Source organism: Desmodus rotundus, chromosome 5 (assembly GCF_022682495.2).
Source record: "Desmodus rotundus isolate HL8 chromosome 5, HLdesRot8A.1, whole genome shotgun sequence".
Classification (NCBI taxonomy): Eukaryota; Metazoa; Chordata; class Mammalia; order Chiroptera; family Phyllostomidae; genus Desmodus; species Desmodus rotundus.
Window position 1 is genome coordinate 58385620 of NC_071391.1, and position 17519 is coordinate 58403138.

The following is a 17519-nucleotide window of genomic DNA, read 5'->3' on the forward strand; positions in this document are numbered from 1 at the left end:
CTATAGAATTATTTATCCTACGTAACTGGGATTTTGTACCTTTTGACCTGTATCTTCCTGTTTTCCCACTACCCCAGCCATTGGGAACCACCATTCTACTTTGGCTTTGACATTTTTAGATTCCACATTCAAGTGAGATGGTACAGTATTTGTCCTTCCGTGCCTGACTTCTTCGCCTAGCATAAATGTCCTCCAAGTTCATCCATATTGTCACAAATGACAGGATTTCCTTTTTTTTTTTTAATTTTTATTTGTATTCAATTACAGTTGTATGCCTTTTCTCCCCATCCCTCCACCCCACCCCAGCTGAACCCACCTCCCTCCCCCACCTCCATCCTCCCCCTTGATTTTGTCCATGTGTCCTTTATAGTAGTTCCTGCAATCCCTTCTCCTCACTGTCCCCTCCCCACTCCCCTGTGGCTATTGTTACAATGTTCTTAATTTCAATGTCTCTGGTTATATTTTGTTTGCTTTTTTCTTCTGTTGATTATGTTCTAGTTAAAGGTGAGACCATATGGTATTTGTCCCTTACTGCCTGGCTTATTTCACTTAGCATAATGCTCTCCAGTTCCATCCACGCCATTGCAAAGGGTATAAGCTCCTTCTTTCTCTCTGCTGCATAGAATTCCATTGTGTAAATATACCATAGTTTTTGGATCCACTCGTTTGCTGATGGGCACTTAGGTTGCTTCCAGTACTTGGCTATTGTAAATTGTGCTGCTATGAACATTGGGGTGCACAGGTTCTTTTGGATTGGGTTTCAGGGTTCTTAGGGTATAATCCCAGCAGCGGAATTGCTGGGTCAAAGGGCAGTTCCATTTTTAGTTTTCTGAGGAAATTCCATACTGTTTTCCACAGTGGTCTCACCAGTCTGCATTCCCACCAACAGTGCACTAGGATTCCCTTTTCTCCGTATCCTCTCCAACATTTGTTTGTTGATTTGTTTATGTTGGCCACTCTGACTGGTATGAGATGGTACCTCATTGTGGTTTTAATTTGCATCTCCCTGATGGCTAGTGATGCTGAGCATCTTTTCATATGTCTCTGGGCCCTCTGTATGTCTTCCTTGGAGAAGTGTCTGTTTAAGTCCTTTGCCCATTTTTTAATTGGGTTGTTTGTCTTCCTGGAGTGCAGTCATGTGAGTTCTTTATATATTTTGGAGATCAGGCCCTTGTCTGGGGTATCATTGGCAAATATGTTTTCCCATACTCTTGGTTCTCTTTGTATTTTAATGCTGTTTTCTTTAGCCATGCAGAAGCTTTTTATTTTGATGAGGTCCCATTTATTTATTCTTTCCTTTATGTCCCTTGCTTTAGGGGACGTGAGGATTTCCTTTTTTTAAAGGCTGAATAATATTCCATTGTATATATATGCCACATTTTCTTTATCCATTTATCTGTCAATGGATACTTAGTTCGATTCTGTATTTTATCTTATCAAAAAAAAAAACCTTTTAGTTTTATTGACCTTTTGTACTTTTTTGGTCTCTCATTTATTTCTGCTCTGATCTTTATTATTTTCTTCCTTCTGTTCTCTTTTCTTTAAATTTGTTCTTTTTGTAATTTCTTGAGGTGTAAGTTAGGTTATTCGAGATCTTTCTGTTTTCTAAATGTAGACATTTATTGCTATATACTTTCCTCTTAGAACTGCTTTTGTTGCCTTCCAAAGTTTTAATATATTGTTTCCTTTTTCATTTCTCAAGATATTTTTTGCTTTCCTTTTGATTTTTCTTTGCTTTTCCCACAAGTGTGTTAATTTCCACATATTTATGAATTGTCCAATTTTGCTCATTATTGATTTCTAGTTTTATACCTTTGTGGTTGGAAAAGATACTTGATTTCAATCTTCTTAAATTTTTTAAGACTTGTCATGTGGTCTAACCTATAATCTATCCTTGAGAATAGTTCTGTGTGACTTAAATGTGTATTCTGTTGTTGGATGGAATGTTCTGCGTTGTCTGTTAAGTCAATTTAATATACAGTGTGTTCAAGTCCGTATCTTCTTTATTGATTTTCTGTCTGGCAATCTACCCAGTGTGGTATTAATGTCCCCCAGTATAATTGTATTGCTGTCCCTCTTCAATAGGCTTTCCTGTTGCCTGGGGACAGGCCTAGAGCCTTGGCCTACTGGGCTGGCTCTTGTTCTTGGGTCCATGTGGGCAGGCCTGGTAAATGGGACTTCAGTATTTGGCCTGAAGCCTGGGTGTGTGAGGCCAGCCTGGAGCCTGTTTCTTGGGGGCTGGCCTGGTGCTGAGATGGTCCAGTAGCCTGAGTCTACGAGGGTGCTCCTGAATCTTGGGTTCGTGTGGTGCCTGGTTTCACTTGATAGGCTTGGCACTGGGGTTTGTGGTGCGGTTGGGTGCTCACTTTAGTCTTCTTCCTCCATTGCGTGGGTATCTCTTTCCACACTGAGTCGTCTGTGGTTGGGGTTGGGTCATGTGGCAAATGTGAGATTGTCTTTCCTACCTTCTTCAGTGCTTCTTTTCTTCTTTCTGTGCTCAACCCAGGTGCTGTAATCCCTCACCTGAAACCTTAGTTCTTGTGAAAGTAGTTTTGCACATGGATGGTTGTTCAAATTGATATTTCTGTGAGGGGATGAGTGTTGGAAACTGCTGTTCTTCCATCTTGCTAATGTCACTGCTCTGTCATTTAATTCTACCTCTTTATTTAATAAATGAAGAAAATGAAATCTAATGAGCACCTAAACAAGGAGCCTTCATAGGAAATCGTTATACACCTAAGATTAAAAGTTATACCTCCTGATTACTTAGTATTCATGCTGATTATTTTTGCTTCTTATTCTGATTTTTCTATAATAATATTAATGATTAACAATAATAAAATATTAATAATTAATGTGCACATGTGCTCTTATAATTACTACATGGCTAGAACAATTACTGCTTTGCTATTTGGTTAGATCATTGCTTCCTAGCCTTTTTTCACACTGTAACATGCTGTGGTGTACACGGAAGATGATAATAATTGCGTGGCATGCTAGGGAAAACTGAGATATGGCTCTCACCCTGCTCTGTTGTCCCTGGCCTGGCTCCCCACACTGCTGAGGGGATTGGTATTTCAGCCCCCTTGTAAGCCCTGGTTGGAAGCTCAGGGATGGAGAACAGTGATGGTAAGGTCTTAGGATATTTCCCATGTTTCATGTCAGATTTTTTCTGTTTCTCACAGTAGACTGATCAGTTTGGTGTACCAATATTGCAAATATCTACAATTTACCCAGTCTATTGTTAATGGATATGTAGGTGTTTTATAGTACTTGTAATTATAGATAGTGCTGCGGATATAACTTTTGGTGGAAATAAGCACTTTTCTTGAGTATGTTTGTAGAGGTGGATTGCTGGATCATAGATTCAGTATACTCTTAGTTTCATTAGATGATGTCAGTTTCCCAAAGTAACTGTGCAGTTTCACATTCCCTCCAACAATGTGTGAGGTACGAGTTACTTTATTTCAGACAGTACTTTACATTAGCAGTTCTTTTTATTGTAGTGATTCTGGCATGTGTGCAGTGATATTTCATTGTGCAGTTCCCTGATGACTAATGATGCTGAGCACATGTCATATGCCTGTTGGCCATGTGAATGAGTGCTTTTTTTATTGTAAGTTTTATTTTGAAGTAATTGTGATTTCTTATGCAGTTGTCAGATATAATAGAGAAATACTTACAGAATTGGGTTTCTCTCTGTGGTAACATTTTGCAAAAATGATAGTAAGATTTGCCACTGAAATACTGCCATTGATATAGTCAAGATACAGAACTTGTCCATCACTGCAGGGAGTCCTTATGTTGCCTTTTATAGCAACACCCACTGCCCTTCCACTTCCCCACCATGTCTTTTCCTTGGCGACCATTAATTTATTCTTCATTTCTGGAATGTTGTCATTTCAAAATGCTATATAAATGGAATCATTTTGTGATTGTCTGTTTTCATTCAGAATAATACTCTGGAAATTCATCCAGATTGTTTCATGTATCACTAGCTTGTTTCTTTTCATTGTTAAGTGATATTCTCTGGTGTTTTATTTTATTTTTTTAAGATTTTATTTATTTATTTTTAGAAAGAGGAGAAGGGAAGGAGAAAGAGAGGGAGAGAAACATCCGTGTGTGGCTGCCTTTTGCACGCCCCCGACTGGGGACCTGGCCTGCAACCCAGACACGTGCCCTGACTGGAAATTGAACTGGTGACCCTTCGGTCCGCAGGCCAACGCTCTATCCACTGAGCCACACCAGCCAGGGCAGGATACACCACAGCTTTTAAACTGTTCACCTCTTGAGCGACATTTGGGTTGTTTCCGATTTTTGACTATTACAAACAAAGCTGCCATAAACACATTTGTGCATAATTTTTGTGTGAGTGTGCATTTTCATTTCTCTAGGATAAACACCCAGGACTGCGGTTTTTGGGTTATATGATAGTTACTTCTTGAGATTTTTAAGGAAATGTCAAACTGTTTTCCAGAATGGCTGTGCCATTTTCTTCACATCCCCACTGCCCTCTCCACCAGAGGCATGCATTTCTCTGCATCCTTGCCATATTTGGTATTTTCAGTATTTTTAAATTTTAGCTGTTATGATAGTTGTATAGTGATAGCACATTATGGTTTTGATTTGCATTTCCTTAATGGCTGGTGTTCTTATCTTCCATTTGCATATCCTCTTTGGTGAAATGTCTGTATCTTTTGCCATTTTTAATTGTATTGTTTATTTTTTTTTTTTACTGTTGAGGTTTTAGATTTCCTTATATATTCTAGATATTAGTCCTTTCTGGGATATGTAGTTTACAAGTATTTTTCCCCATTCTATAGCGAGTCTTTTAATCTTCTTTTTTCCCTTTTCACAGTTTTTTTTTTTTTTTCATTGTTGTTCAAGTATCTTTTAATATTCTTAACAGGTTTTTCACAGTTAATTTTGAAAGACAAAATGGTACTTAATATTGAAGTATAATTTACAGTTTTTCCTTTTATGAACTGGCTTTTGGTGTGAAGTCTAAGAACTCTTTGCCTGGCCTTAGATTCCTAAGATTTGCTTCAATTTTTTTCTTCTAAATTTCTGTAGTTGTATGTTTTACATTTATGTCTATGATTGATTTTGAATTAATTTTTGTATAAAGCATTAAGACTTAGGTTGAGGTTAATTATTTTCTCTTTTTTTGCCTATAGATGTCCACTTGCTCCAGCACCGTTTGTTGAAAGGCTACCTTTCTCCATGGAATTGCCTTTGCACCTTGTCAGAAATCAGTTGGATGTATTTGTGTGGGTCTACTTCTAGGTTCTCTGTTTTGTTTCATGAATCTATTTGTCTGTCTTTCTGCCAATATCAGAAAGCCTGATTGCTGTAGCTATAAGTCTTGAAATTGGGTAGACAGATTTCTCCGAGTTCATTGGACTTTTCAAAGTTGTTTTAGCTGTTAGAGTTCCTTTGCTTTTCTATGTAAATTTCAGGATAATTTTGTCTATATCTGCAAAAATCTTTCTGAGATTGTGTTAGAATTTTTGTTAAACCTATATATCACTTTGGGAAAAAATGACTTCTTTACCATGTAGTCTTTCAATCCATGAACATTTATTTACATCTTTAATTTCTTTTATCATAATTTTGCAATTTTTAGCATACAGTTCCTTTATAAATGTTGTAGAGCTTTCCTTAAGTATTTGAGTTTTTGAGGAGCTCTAAATGCTAGTATATTTTTAATTTTAGTGTCCATTGCTCTTATATAGTAATGTGAGTAATATTTATATGCTATCTTGTGTCCTTTGGTTTTGCTGTACTATCTTAGGAGTTCTAGGAGGGTTTTTTTTTTATTACTTGGGATTTTCTATGTAGAAAATCATGTTATCTGCAAATGGGGACAGTTTCTTTTCAGGAAGAGAAGGGATTTTCTTTTTCTTTCTGAAACTACTTGACTGTATAATAGAGCACCGGATTCTGCCCATTGTTAAGTCTAAAATGAAGGAAAGATTACATTCCAAAACCTGAAGGTGCTAAGTGAACAACCATTAAAACTGATGAGATGGTTGAAGATCAGTGAGTAATTGAAAATGAAACCAACATTTTGTTCCTAAGTAATTGGGTGGATGTAATGCTATTATTGGAGGTAGGAAACACAGAAATAAAAGCATTTATGGGAAATATAAAGAGTTCTACTTTGGACATGCTGATTTTTTTTGATGTGCATGGTGCATCTTTATTGACATGTCCAATAGACATTTGAAGTGTTGTTTAAGAATTTAGGGAAGAGGTTGGAGTTAAAATGGGAATTCCTGCTTTGAGATAATAGATGATGTTGTGGGAGAGAGCACCTGTAGAATGAGTAGAGATCTGAGGAAGAAATGTTAACAAAGAGGTAGCATTTAGGGATATAACGGGAGAATGAAAAAAGTGCACTGTCAGAGAAACCATAGAAACTTTTGTCTTGTCAATGTTCTACCTATTTGTCAGGATCTACCTTGGAAGGTGAAATCTTCCAGACATCATCATCTGCCCAGTCCCATTTCTTCTCTTTTTAGTCATTCCCTGAATGTTTCTATAGCATTTTCTTCTTCCTATAGTTTAGCTTTTATCACGTTGCCGCAGTAGAGCTTATTGTGTACGATTTTATATTCTTTGAAGGCAAGGGTTAGATCTTATTCATCATTATTTTTCCTGTGTATGGCATAATTCTCTGTTTAATTGAATGCAATTGTAGGTGGCCAGTTTCAGAGGCTTCGAGGGGATAGAGTGAGAAAAGAACTGAGGTCGCCATTAGATTTGTTGGTCACTGACCTTAGGGAAAGTGTTATTTCTAGACTGGTGGAGAGTTAGTGGAGAGTTCTGTAGTCTTCCTTTTCCCCAGTCACTGACTTTTCTCAAGTTGGTGTTGCCTTTTCTATACTCTCTTCCCCCCAGCCCCCAGTTATGCTTTTCTAACTATTATTCCTTTGATGCTTCTGTTTCATCATGATGGGAAAGCATTCTTTTCCGGTGACCTGTGAGAATTCTACTATTCTTCCCTTCTCAATGCAACTGCTGCCTACACTCCCTCTTTGGAGACTTCTAAGGCTCTTTGTATTATGTTGTTAACATTTAATCATTCTTCAAATTCTCTATCCATTTCTTATCATAAATTATGTTTCACAAGATTTTTATTTCCTGTAATATGAAATTGTTTAATAAATACTGAATTTCATATCTTGATTTTTACTAAACAATCTCAGGGCTTTTTGTTTTGTTTTAATCTTGAAACCTTTCTTTGAAATTCAAAGTTCACACACAAAAACACTCTAAACACAATATGTTTTCAATCTAAATTTAAGAGATAAGTTATGGCGACTCAAGGGTTGATGGTCTTTATAAAATACCTCGGTGTTTGGTGTCACAGGGCACCTGCCTGTATTATGTCAGACACCTCTCAGTCCAGGGGTGAGCAAAAGTAGGTGTAGTCACATTGCGACTTTTTTTGTTAATAAAGCTATCATGATAATCATAACCTACATGTCATTTTCCACATGAACAATTGTAAATCTTCTTTTGCCAACCCCAGTATTTGTTTTTCAGGTCTTTTTTATTTTTTTAAAGCATTTATTTATTTATTTTTTAGAGGGAGGGGGAGGGAGGGACAAAGAGGGGTAGAGAAACAATAATGTGCGAGAGACCTTTGGTTCGCAGGCTGGCACTCAATCCACTGAGCCACACCAGCCAGGGCTTTCAGGTCTTTAAAAATTTTTTTTTTGTTATTTATTGATTTGAGAGAGAGAGAGAGAGAAGAAGGTGAGGGTGATGGGGGATAGAGAGAGAGAGAGAGAGAGGCAAACATTGAATTGTTGTTCCTCTTATTTGTGCATTCATTGGTTGATTCTTGTATCAGCCCTGACCAGGGATCAAACCTGCAACCTTGGTCTATTGGGAGGATGCTCTAATCAACTGAGCTACTTGGCTAAAGCTCAGGACATTTTTTTTTTAATGGGCTCTAGTAGGGCAGAAATCCTTAATTCTATTTTTTGCTTTTTGTATTTCTAGCATGGTTTTTGTCATATAGTAGTCATGTTTGAGTAACTGAATGAATTTCTCTGGTTTCTCTCCTTGAATTTCTCTAAAATTTAGGCTGATAAGATCCATAATGTAATTTTGTTTTAGCATTCAATTTCTATTTGGATTACACTTTATTTTTTTCATTTAAAAATATAGTTGATTTTTTTTGTTTAAAAGTGTTATTAAAGGCATTATAAATATTTACCTCAATATTTGGTGGTTACTCATTATGTGACCCGTGTCGTAGTTTCTTGCTGTGTATTTTACCCATTATACTTTAAATAAATTAAAATATCTTCTTTTCTGTTCCAGAAATTATGTTTTTATAGAGGAGCCAGTAAAACACCAATGTTTTTACTTTAATTTAAAAATGTATGCTGTTCTTCACTAGCTTTCATGTAAGGGCTAATTTGAATGGGAACATTTGGTTGGATTAAACAAAAAAGACTTTCTCTTTTCAGATTGCAGCAATTCTCCGGAAACGAAAAATAGACTATTATTTACACAAACTACTCCCTGAGATCCTACAATCTGCTTCATTTCTGACTGCTAATGGGGCCTTGTATATGGCCTTCTTTTGCATTTTAAGGTTGGTACTCATAATCACTACTGGAAGTTAATACAAATTCCTTTGTCGAAACGGAAACAAAGAGATGTTTATGAAAATGTTGTGAGGGTCCCAAGCTCGTATATGTTTTTCTCTCTGTGAAATGACATTTATTTATCCCAGGGAAAGCTTGTAAAAGCAGGAGTTATAGGCCTCTTGGCCTCAAGATGTAATATAAACTTCAAATTATGGTTGTGATTATATAGCAAAAATGCTTTAATCTATCATACATTTTTTGAGGGCTACTATGTTTGCCAAGTCATTGACGAGGATTTCTTAACTTTTCAATTTCATAGATCATGAATTCAAAACAGTTGTCTATGATATAGGTTAAGTTCATATGCAGTGAACAGACTTCAAAAGGACTATAAAATGCTTGTGTCTATATATAAAACAGTAAGTTAACTTCTGGCATATCCTCCTCGTGAAAGTTTTGGTCCAAGTAAGTCTATATATTACTAGTGTAACATGCTTCATATAATATAGATTTAGTTAGCATTTAGGTTTTATTTCCTCCCTTGCTTCTTTCCTTCCTCCCTTCCTTCCTATTGTTGTTCAGTTACAGTTGTCCCAATTTTCCCCCATTGCTCTCCCCTGCCCCCCCCCCCAGTCAATCCCACCCTGTTGTCCATGTCCATGAGTCATTTATATAGAACTCAGGTTTTAGTCCTATGATGCACCTAACATAATTGTTAAATATTTACTTTTTATCTTTTTCCCCACTGATTGTTGAAAATCCAAACTAGTATTTTTTTTAATCTGTCAAATTTAATATACTAACTACATTATCCTCATATCAGTGTTATACAATTAGTGTTGTCTGAAGTTCTGCAGGGATATTTTAACTGCAATTAAAAATATTTCAAATGTCTTTTAGAGATATTTCCCTCGGAACATTAATATTTATGTGTTCATATTATGTAGAAAATAATTGATAAAGTTTATGCTATTGAATAAGTCATGTTTTCAAATTGATCTGAAAATTTGTGTAAGAAATTTTTTATTATGGGGTCTCTGGAAAGTTTCTAACACTTGTTAAAACTCTAAAAATAAAGTTCTAAGATAATTAGATTTTTAAAAAGTGGCAGTAATAATAAACTACTGTTGTAGCATATTTCTTTATATTCTGTGAACCTGTTTGGTTAAGTTGTAGAAACATAAACTACTTAAAGTAAGGCAACATCTCTGTTTCTTGTGTAACTGAGTCATTGAGTTACTTTCCTTTAATTTTTACATTCAGTAACTCATTAAGTTCTTTGTGGATTTTATATTGGAGGGAGAACTACTTCCAGTTTTCTTAGGCAGAAGGATTCTGTTGTCTGTTTCAGAAATACTGATGTTATACCTGCTTAGTAGGTTTCCTAATTCTTTAAAGCTAAGCTTCAATTAAAAAGATCATTTCATCTTTGATTCTTGATCCTTATCTGTATGTATATATATGTATGTTTTCCTATAATGTATCATTTAGCAATTGACCAACTTTGTTCAGACATCTCATAATTATGTGCTTCTCCCTTTCGTAGGAACATATTGTCTTTGAAAGGGGAAAAAAATGTCTTTCTAACATCTCCAGTTTCTTTTCTCTTTAAAAATCCAAGCAGTGAATGGCTTTATATAATGTGTGTGACACTGTAATGTGTGAGATAGAGTCTTACATTCAAGGGACATATTGTAGTAGTGAAAAATTATACAAACGTATAACTAAAAACATGAAATACTTTAGCAGGGGTTGTAAGAAGGAATTATCACGGGTTGTAGAAGCAAAGAGGAAAACACACTTCAGTTAAATATTTATTATGTGTTAAAAGTTATAGTAATTGTAATAACAGTTAACATTTTCTGAGTACTTTTTAACATGCTGTGCCTGGTACTAGGAAATAGCTCATGTAGTCTTTATCACAACTATATGAGACAGGTAATCTAATTATTCCCATTTGATAGAGAAGGGAATTGAGAATACAGAGGGTTTGCGTAGTGAGCAATGTTGGATCCAGGACATGTCTGAACGAGTGACTGAATAAATCAGCAATTTTCAACCATTTCCATCTCATGACATACATAACTAATTGCTAAAATTTGCAGCACACCAAAAAATAAATTACATTTTTTGCTGATCTAACAAAAGAATTGATATAACTTTGGTTCACTCACACCAGATGCCTGTTGTTGTGTTGGCTGTTGTCATTTTTAACTTGACAATCTAAGGGGAAGGAGGTTAGTGCCTCTGACTAAAGAGTCAAGTATTGCATGTTTTAAAAATCCTTGCGGCACATCCGTGTGCCTCTTGCAGCACACCAATTGAAAATTGCTGGCCTAAACCACTGGAGGGAAGGATGACTGTTAGTTTGCAGTTGTGGTAGCCTGAGTGAGAGGTGGTGAGGTTCTTACCTAAGTGTGGGGGCAGTAGGTTGGAGAGGAATTTGGGAGATTAACTGCATGTGGAAAAATTTAAGGGAGAAGGAAAAGCCCCTATCACGTACGGGTGGAGAGGTGGTGTTGATGCCAGTAACCTCGGAAAATAGAGGAGAGAGGATAAGTTCCTGAGGATGGGAGAGAGGTAGGGAGTTTGGTTTTGGACATGTTGAGTCCAACGTGAGAACATGTTGGCCATGTTGAGGTGCTGTGGGACATTTAGTGGAGTGTGCACTACGAAGGGGAACTTCTGTTTGTAATAACTGAAATGACTAAATAGAAATTTCATACAAACATTCCAAATTTGAATTTCAGGAGGATACTTGGAAAATTCTACTCATGGAGTCCTGGCTTTGGTGCCGCTTTGCCAGCTTCTTATGTGGCCATTCTAATAGAAAGAAAAAGCAGGTAAATTTTTACGTATCTACACATTTAATCGAACTGATTAAATGTTCCCAATGAGAACTAGAAAATTTTTTTGTTTGTTGTTTATTATAGTCCAGGTATAATAAATATTTCCACATCTATTTTTTAGTCTTGCGGAGATATATGGAAAATTTAATTTTATACTAATATTATTATTTAGGTTTATTAAGCCTAAAAATGTGAAGATGGACATTATAGAACATTAATATCCATTAATGTTTGTTTACTAAAAATTAGAGAGTTCTTTGGTGTGCCTAACTAACACATGGCATCTACAAATTCTGATTAAAGATCTGCTCCAGAATCACAGTATCATTATCACACCTAATAAAATTAACAGTTTTTTTATTATTTACATTTGTAATTTGCTTCAGGCTCATTGTTAAATCTATTATTTTTAAGGCATCTTCCTATTTAAAAAAGTATTTTTATTTTTATTTAAACTGAAAATGTTCCATGAAAAATAATGAGGTTTCTATAAAATGCTACAAACTGTTATGTAAGTTGTCCTGTCAGGTAAACAGTTGAGTTAAAGCTTTCGTATAAAATAATTTTTACCTTCTCATGAATAATTATTGCTGACAGCTGTTTTGATTCCATCTTTATCCCAGAGAATTAAAATGGGATCATATATAAATCAAGGGGTCATATATTAATCAAGATGGGGTCATCTTTTCTTTCTTTTTTATTAAATCTATTGGGGTGACACTGGTTAACAAAATTATGCAGGTTTCAGGTGCACAGTTCCATAACTCATCATCTGGACATGGTATTGTGTGCTCACCACCCCAAGTCAGGTCTCCTTCCATCACCATTTATTCCCCCTTTACCCTCCTCTGCCTCCCTCCATTTCCCCCTTCCCCGGGCACCCACCAAACTATTGTACATGTCCATGAGTTTTTTGCTTTTTGCCCAGTCTCTTCACACCTGCCCCTACCATGTCAGCTGTCAGCCTGCTGTCTGTCTATGAATCTGTCTCTGTTTTGCTTGTTAGTCCATTTTGTTCTTTAGATTCCACATTATGAGTGAAATCATATGGTGCTTGTCTTTCTCTGACTGGCATGCTTTACTTAGCTTAATGTTCTCCGGGTCTGTCCATGGTTGCAAAGAGTAAGATTTCCTTGTTTATTTATGGCCAAGTAATATTCCATTGTCTAAATGTACCACAGCTTTTTTAGCCACTCATACGCTGGTGGACACTTGGGTTGCTTCCAAGTCTGGGCGACTGTAAACAATGCTGCAGTGAACATAGGGGTGCATATATTCTTTTGAATTAATGCTTTGGGCTTCTTCAGATATATTCCCAGAAGTGGAATCACTAGGTCATAAGGCAATTCCATTTTCAATATTTTTACAGAACTCCATACTGCTTTCCCTCATGGCCGCACCAACCTGAATTCTCACTAACGGGGTTCCCTTTTTACCACATCCTTACCAACACTTGTTTGTTGACTTTCTGATTGCAGCAGTTTTTGCAGGTGTGAGGTGATATCTATCTCATTGTGGTTTTCATTTGCATTTCCCTGATGCTTAGTGATGCCGAACATCTTTTCATATGTCTATAGGCCATCTGTATGCCCTCTTTGAATGTCTATTCAGGTCGTTTGCCCATTTTTTAAAATTGGATTATTCGTTTGTGGGGTTTTTTTTGGTGTTAAGTTCTTTATAAATATTGGATAGTAACCCCTTATCAAATTTTGGATAGTTACCCCTTATCAGATGTATCTTTGGTGAATGTGTTTCCCACTCAGTGGGTATCTTTCCATTTTGTTGAAGGTTTCCTTTGCTGTGCAGAAACATTTTAGTTTGATGTAGTCCCGTTTGTTTTGTTTTTCTTTGGTTTCTCTTGCCTGGGGAGATATGTCAGAAAAAATATTGCTACAAGAAATCTTTGAGACTTTATTGCCTGTTTTCTTCTGGGATTTTTATGCTTTTGAGTCTAACTCCTAAGTCTTTAATCTATTTTGAGTTTATTCTTGTGTATGGTATAAGAAGGTTTAGTGTCATATTTTTGCACATATTTTGCACTTATTTTTCAACATCATTTATTAAATAGACTGTCTTTATCCCATTGAATGTTTTTGCCTCCTTTGTCAAATATTAATTGACTATAAAGATGTGGGTTTATTTCTGGGCTGTCTGTTCTGTTGATCTAAATGTTTATGTTTATGCTCGTGCCATGCTTTTTCAATTACTATGGCCTTTTAGTATATATAGTTTGATATCAGGTGGTGTGATTTCTCCCACCTTGTTCTTTTTCAGGATTGTTATTGCTATTGGTGCTCTTTTGTGGTTCCATATAAATTTTTGGAATATTTGTTCTAGTTCTGTGAAATACGCCATTGTTATCTTGATAGGAATTGTGTTGAATCTATAGATTGCTATGGATAGTGGTTTTCCTATCCATGAATATGGTTTATGCTTCCATTTATTTGTATCTTCATTTTTTCAGTTTTTTATAATTTTCAGAGTGCAGGTCTTTTAGGTCCTTGGTTAAATTTATTCCTATGTATTCTTTTTGAAGCAATTATGTATGGGATTGTTTTCTTAGTTTCTCTTTCTGAGACTTCATTATTGGTGTATAAAAATGCAACTGATATCTGGATATTTATTTTGTTCCTTGCTACTTTACTGAATTCACTTATCACTTCTAGTAGTTTTTTTGTGGAATCTTTAGGGTTCTCTATATACGGTATCATGTCATATGCAATTAATGACGGTTTTAATTCTTCCTTTCCAATTTAAATGCCTTTTATTTCTTCTTCTTATCTGGTTGCTGTGGCTAGGACTTTCACTACTGTTGTGAATAAGAGCGGTGAAAGCGGACATACCTCTCTTGTTCCCTATCTTAAAGCACTTGTAGTTTTTGCCCACTGAGTATGATGTTGGCTGTGGGTTTGTCATGTATGGCCTTTATTACACTGAGGTATGCTTCCTCTCTTTTTACTTTGCTGAGAGTTTTTATCATAAATGGGTGCTGGTTTTATTAAATGCTTTTTCTACATCTATTGAAATTCTCTTGTGGTTTTTATCCTTCATTTTGTATATGTGGTGTGTTACATTTATTGATTTGAAGATATTGTACCAACCTTGCATCCTCAGAATAAATCCTGTTTGGTCATGGCGTATGATCTTTTTAATATATTGCTATATCCAGTTTGCTAATATTTTGTTGAGGATTTTAGCATCTATGTTTATGAGGGATATTGGCCCGTAATTTTCTTTCTTTGTAAGTGTCTTTTATCTGGTTTTATAAAATGAGCTTGGGAGTCTTCCTTTCTCTTGAAATTTTTGGAATAGTTTGAGAAGGATAGGTATTAGTTCTTTCTTAATGTTGGTTAAGATTCACCTGTGAAGCCATCCCATCCAGGACTTTTATATGTGGGGGGTTTTTGATTACTGCTTCTATTTCACTGGTTTGAATCTGTCTATTCAGGTTCTCTGATTCAGTTTTGCAAAACTGTGTGTTTCTAGGAATTTATCCATTTCTTCCAGCTTGTCTAATTTGTCAGTTTGTGATATTTTCTTACCATTCCTCGTATTTCTTTAGTGTCAGCTGTTACTTCTCTTTTGTTTCTGGTATTAATTATTTGGATCCTATTTATTTTTTTCTTGATGAGTCTGGTTAAAGATTTGTCATTCTTGTTTATTTTTTCATATAAAAGCTCTTAGTTTCATTGATCTTTTGTATTTTTGTCAGGCTGTATTTTGTTTATTTCTGCTCTGATCTTTATTATTGTCTTCTACTTTGGGTTTTGGCTATATTGTTATTTTTTATGTTCCTTTAAGTGTATATAGTTTGATTGTTTATTTGAGATTTTTCTTGTTTTTTTGGAGGTAGTCCTATATTGCTATGTACAGTATTTCCCTCTTAGGGCTGCTCTCTCTGTGTCCCATAGATTTTGGGTTGTTGTGTTTTCATTTTCATTGATTCAAAGTATCTTTTAATTTCTTTTTTCATCTCATTGTTAACCCTTTCATTGTGCAGTAACATGTTTTTTAGCCTCCAAAGCCATGTCTTTGGTGTTTTTCAGTGTTCTTGTGATTGATTTCTAGTTTCATGCCATTATGGTCAGAGAAGATACTTGATATGATTTCAGTCTTCTTAAATTTATTGAGTCTTGTTTTGTGCCCTATCATGTCATTTATCCTAGAAAATGTTTTATGTGCACATGAAAAGAACGTATATTCTGCTGCTTTGGGATGAAATGCCCTGAAATACCAATAAAATCCATCTGATACAGCGTGTGATTTAAAACTTCCATTTCCTTGTTGATTTTCTGATTGGAAAATGTAATCATTGATGCCAGTGAGGTGTTAAAATCCCTGACTGTGACTTTATTATTGTCTGTCTCTCACGTTTAGTCCGTGAAGATTTGCTTTACATATTTAGGTGCTCTGATATTGGGTGGACAAATGTTTATAAGGGTTATATCTTTTTGGTGGATTGCTCCCTTTATTATTATGTACTGTCTTTCTTTGTCTCTAATTGTAACCTTTGTTTTAAAGTCTATTTTTTCAGATATAAGTATTGCTACCCCAGGTTTTAAAAAAATTTCCATTTGCGTGAAATATATTTCTCCATCCTTTTACTTTCAGTCTGTGCGTATCTTTTGTTCTGAGGTGGGTCTCTTGTAGACAAGCAAATATATAGGTTTTATTTTCTTATCCATTCAGTTACCCTATGTCTTTTGATTGGAGCATTTAAATGATTTACATTTAAGTATTTCAAAAAGTTGATTTTAAAGTATATTTTATTGATTATGCTATTACAGTTATCCCATTATTTTTCTCACCTTCACCCTGTGCCCCCATCCCACCAGCATTCCCCCCTCTTAGTTCATGTCCATGGGTCATATGTGTCAGTTCTTTGGCTTCTCCATTTCCCACACTATTCTTAACCTCCCCCTGTCTATTTTGTACCTATCACTTATGCTTCATATTCCCTGTACCTTTTCCCCCATTCCCCCCCACCCCCTCCCCAGGGATAACCCTCTATGTGATCTCCATTTCTGTGATTATGTTCCTGTTCTAGTTGTTTGCTTAGCTTGTTTTTTTTTTAGGTTCAGTTGTTGATAATTGTGAATTTGTTGTCATTTTACTGTTCATATTTTGACCATCTTCTTTTTCTTAGATAAGTCCCTTTAACATTTCATATAGTAAGGGCTTAGTGATGATGAACTCCTTTAACTTCACTTATCCGGGAAGCACTTTATCTGCTCTACCATTCTAAATAATACCTTTGCTAGATGGAGTAATTTTGGATGTAGGTCCTTGCCTTTAATGACTCTGAATACTTCTTTCCAGCCCATTCTTGCCTGCAAGGTTTCTTTGGAGAAATCAGCTCATAGTCTTATGGGAACTCCCCTGTAAGTAACTGTCGTAACTCTCCTTTTCTTTTGCTGCTTTTAAGATTCTCTCCTTATCTTTAATTTTGGGTAATGTCATTATGATGTGCCTTGGTGTGTGCTTCCTTTGGTCCAACTTCTTTGGGACTATCTGAGCTTCCTGGACTTTCTGGAAGTCTATTTCCTTGGCCATATTGGCAGAGTTCTCTTACATTATGTTTTCAAATAAGTTTTCCATTTCTTGCTCTTCCTCTTCTCCTTCTGGTACCCCTATGATTCAGATGTTGGAATGTTTAAAGTTGTTCTGGAGGTTCCTAAGCTTCTCCTCATTTTTTTGAATTCTTATTTCTTCATTCTGTTCTGCTTGAGAGTTTATTTGTTCCTTCTTCTCTAAATCGTTAATTTGAGTCCTGGTTTCCTTTCCTTCACTCTTGGTTCCCTGTGTATTTTTCTTTATTTCACTTTGTATAGCCTTCACTTAAAATTTTTTTTTTTTTATTTTGTGACCATACTCAGTTATTTCTGTGAGCATCCTGATTACTGGTGTTTTGAACTGTGCATCTGATAGGTTAGCTATCTCTTCATCATTTAGTTCTATTTTTGGAGTTTTGATCTGCTCTTTCATTTGGGCCATATTTATTTGCCTTGGCGCAGCTGTTACAGTATAAGGGGTGGAGCCTCAGGTATATACCAGGGTGGGG

The 17519-nt window shown here is 35.7% G+C and overlaps 1 protein-coding gene across 3 annotated transcripts in view; it reads left to right on the top strand.

Moving 5' to 3' along the window:
• The window catches only part of TMEM135 (transmembrane protein 135), a 237586-nt gene that overhangs the window by 15214 nt on the left and 204853 nt on the right, over positions 1–17519 (top strand). For 2 of the 3 annotated variants that reach the window (XM_071221474.1, XM_024572837.4), the window contains exons 2-3: positions 8487–8614; positions 11360–11452. The exons of the other annotated variant lie outside the window; for it this stretch is intronic. In XM_071221474.1, coding sequence (XP_071077575.1) covers positions 8487–8614; positions 11360–11452 — 221 coding nt within the window. The remainder of the gene's footprint in view (positions 1–8486; positions 8615–11359; positions 11453–17519) is intronic. 3 annotated transcript variants of the gene reach the window in all.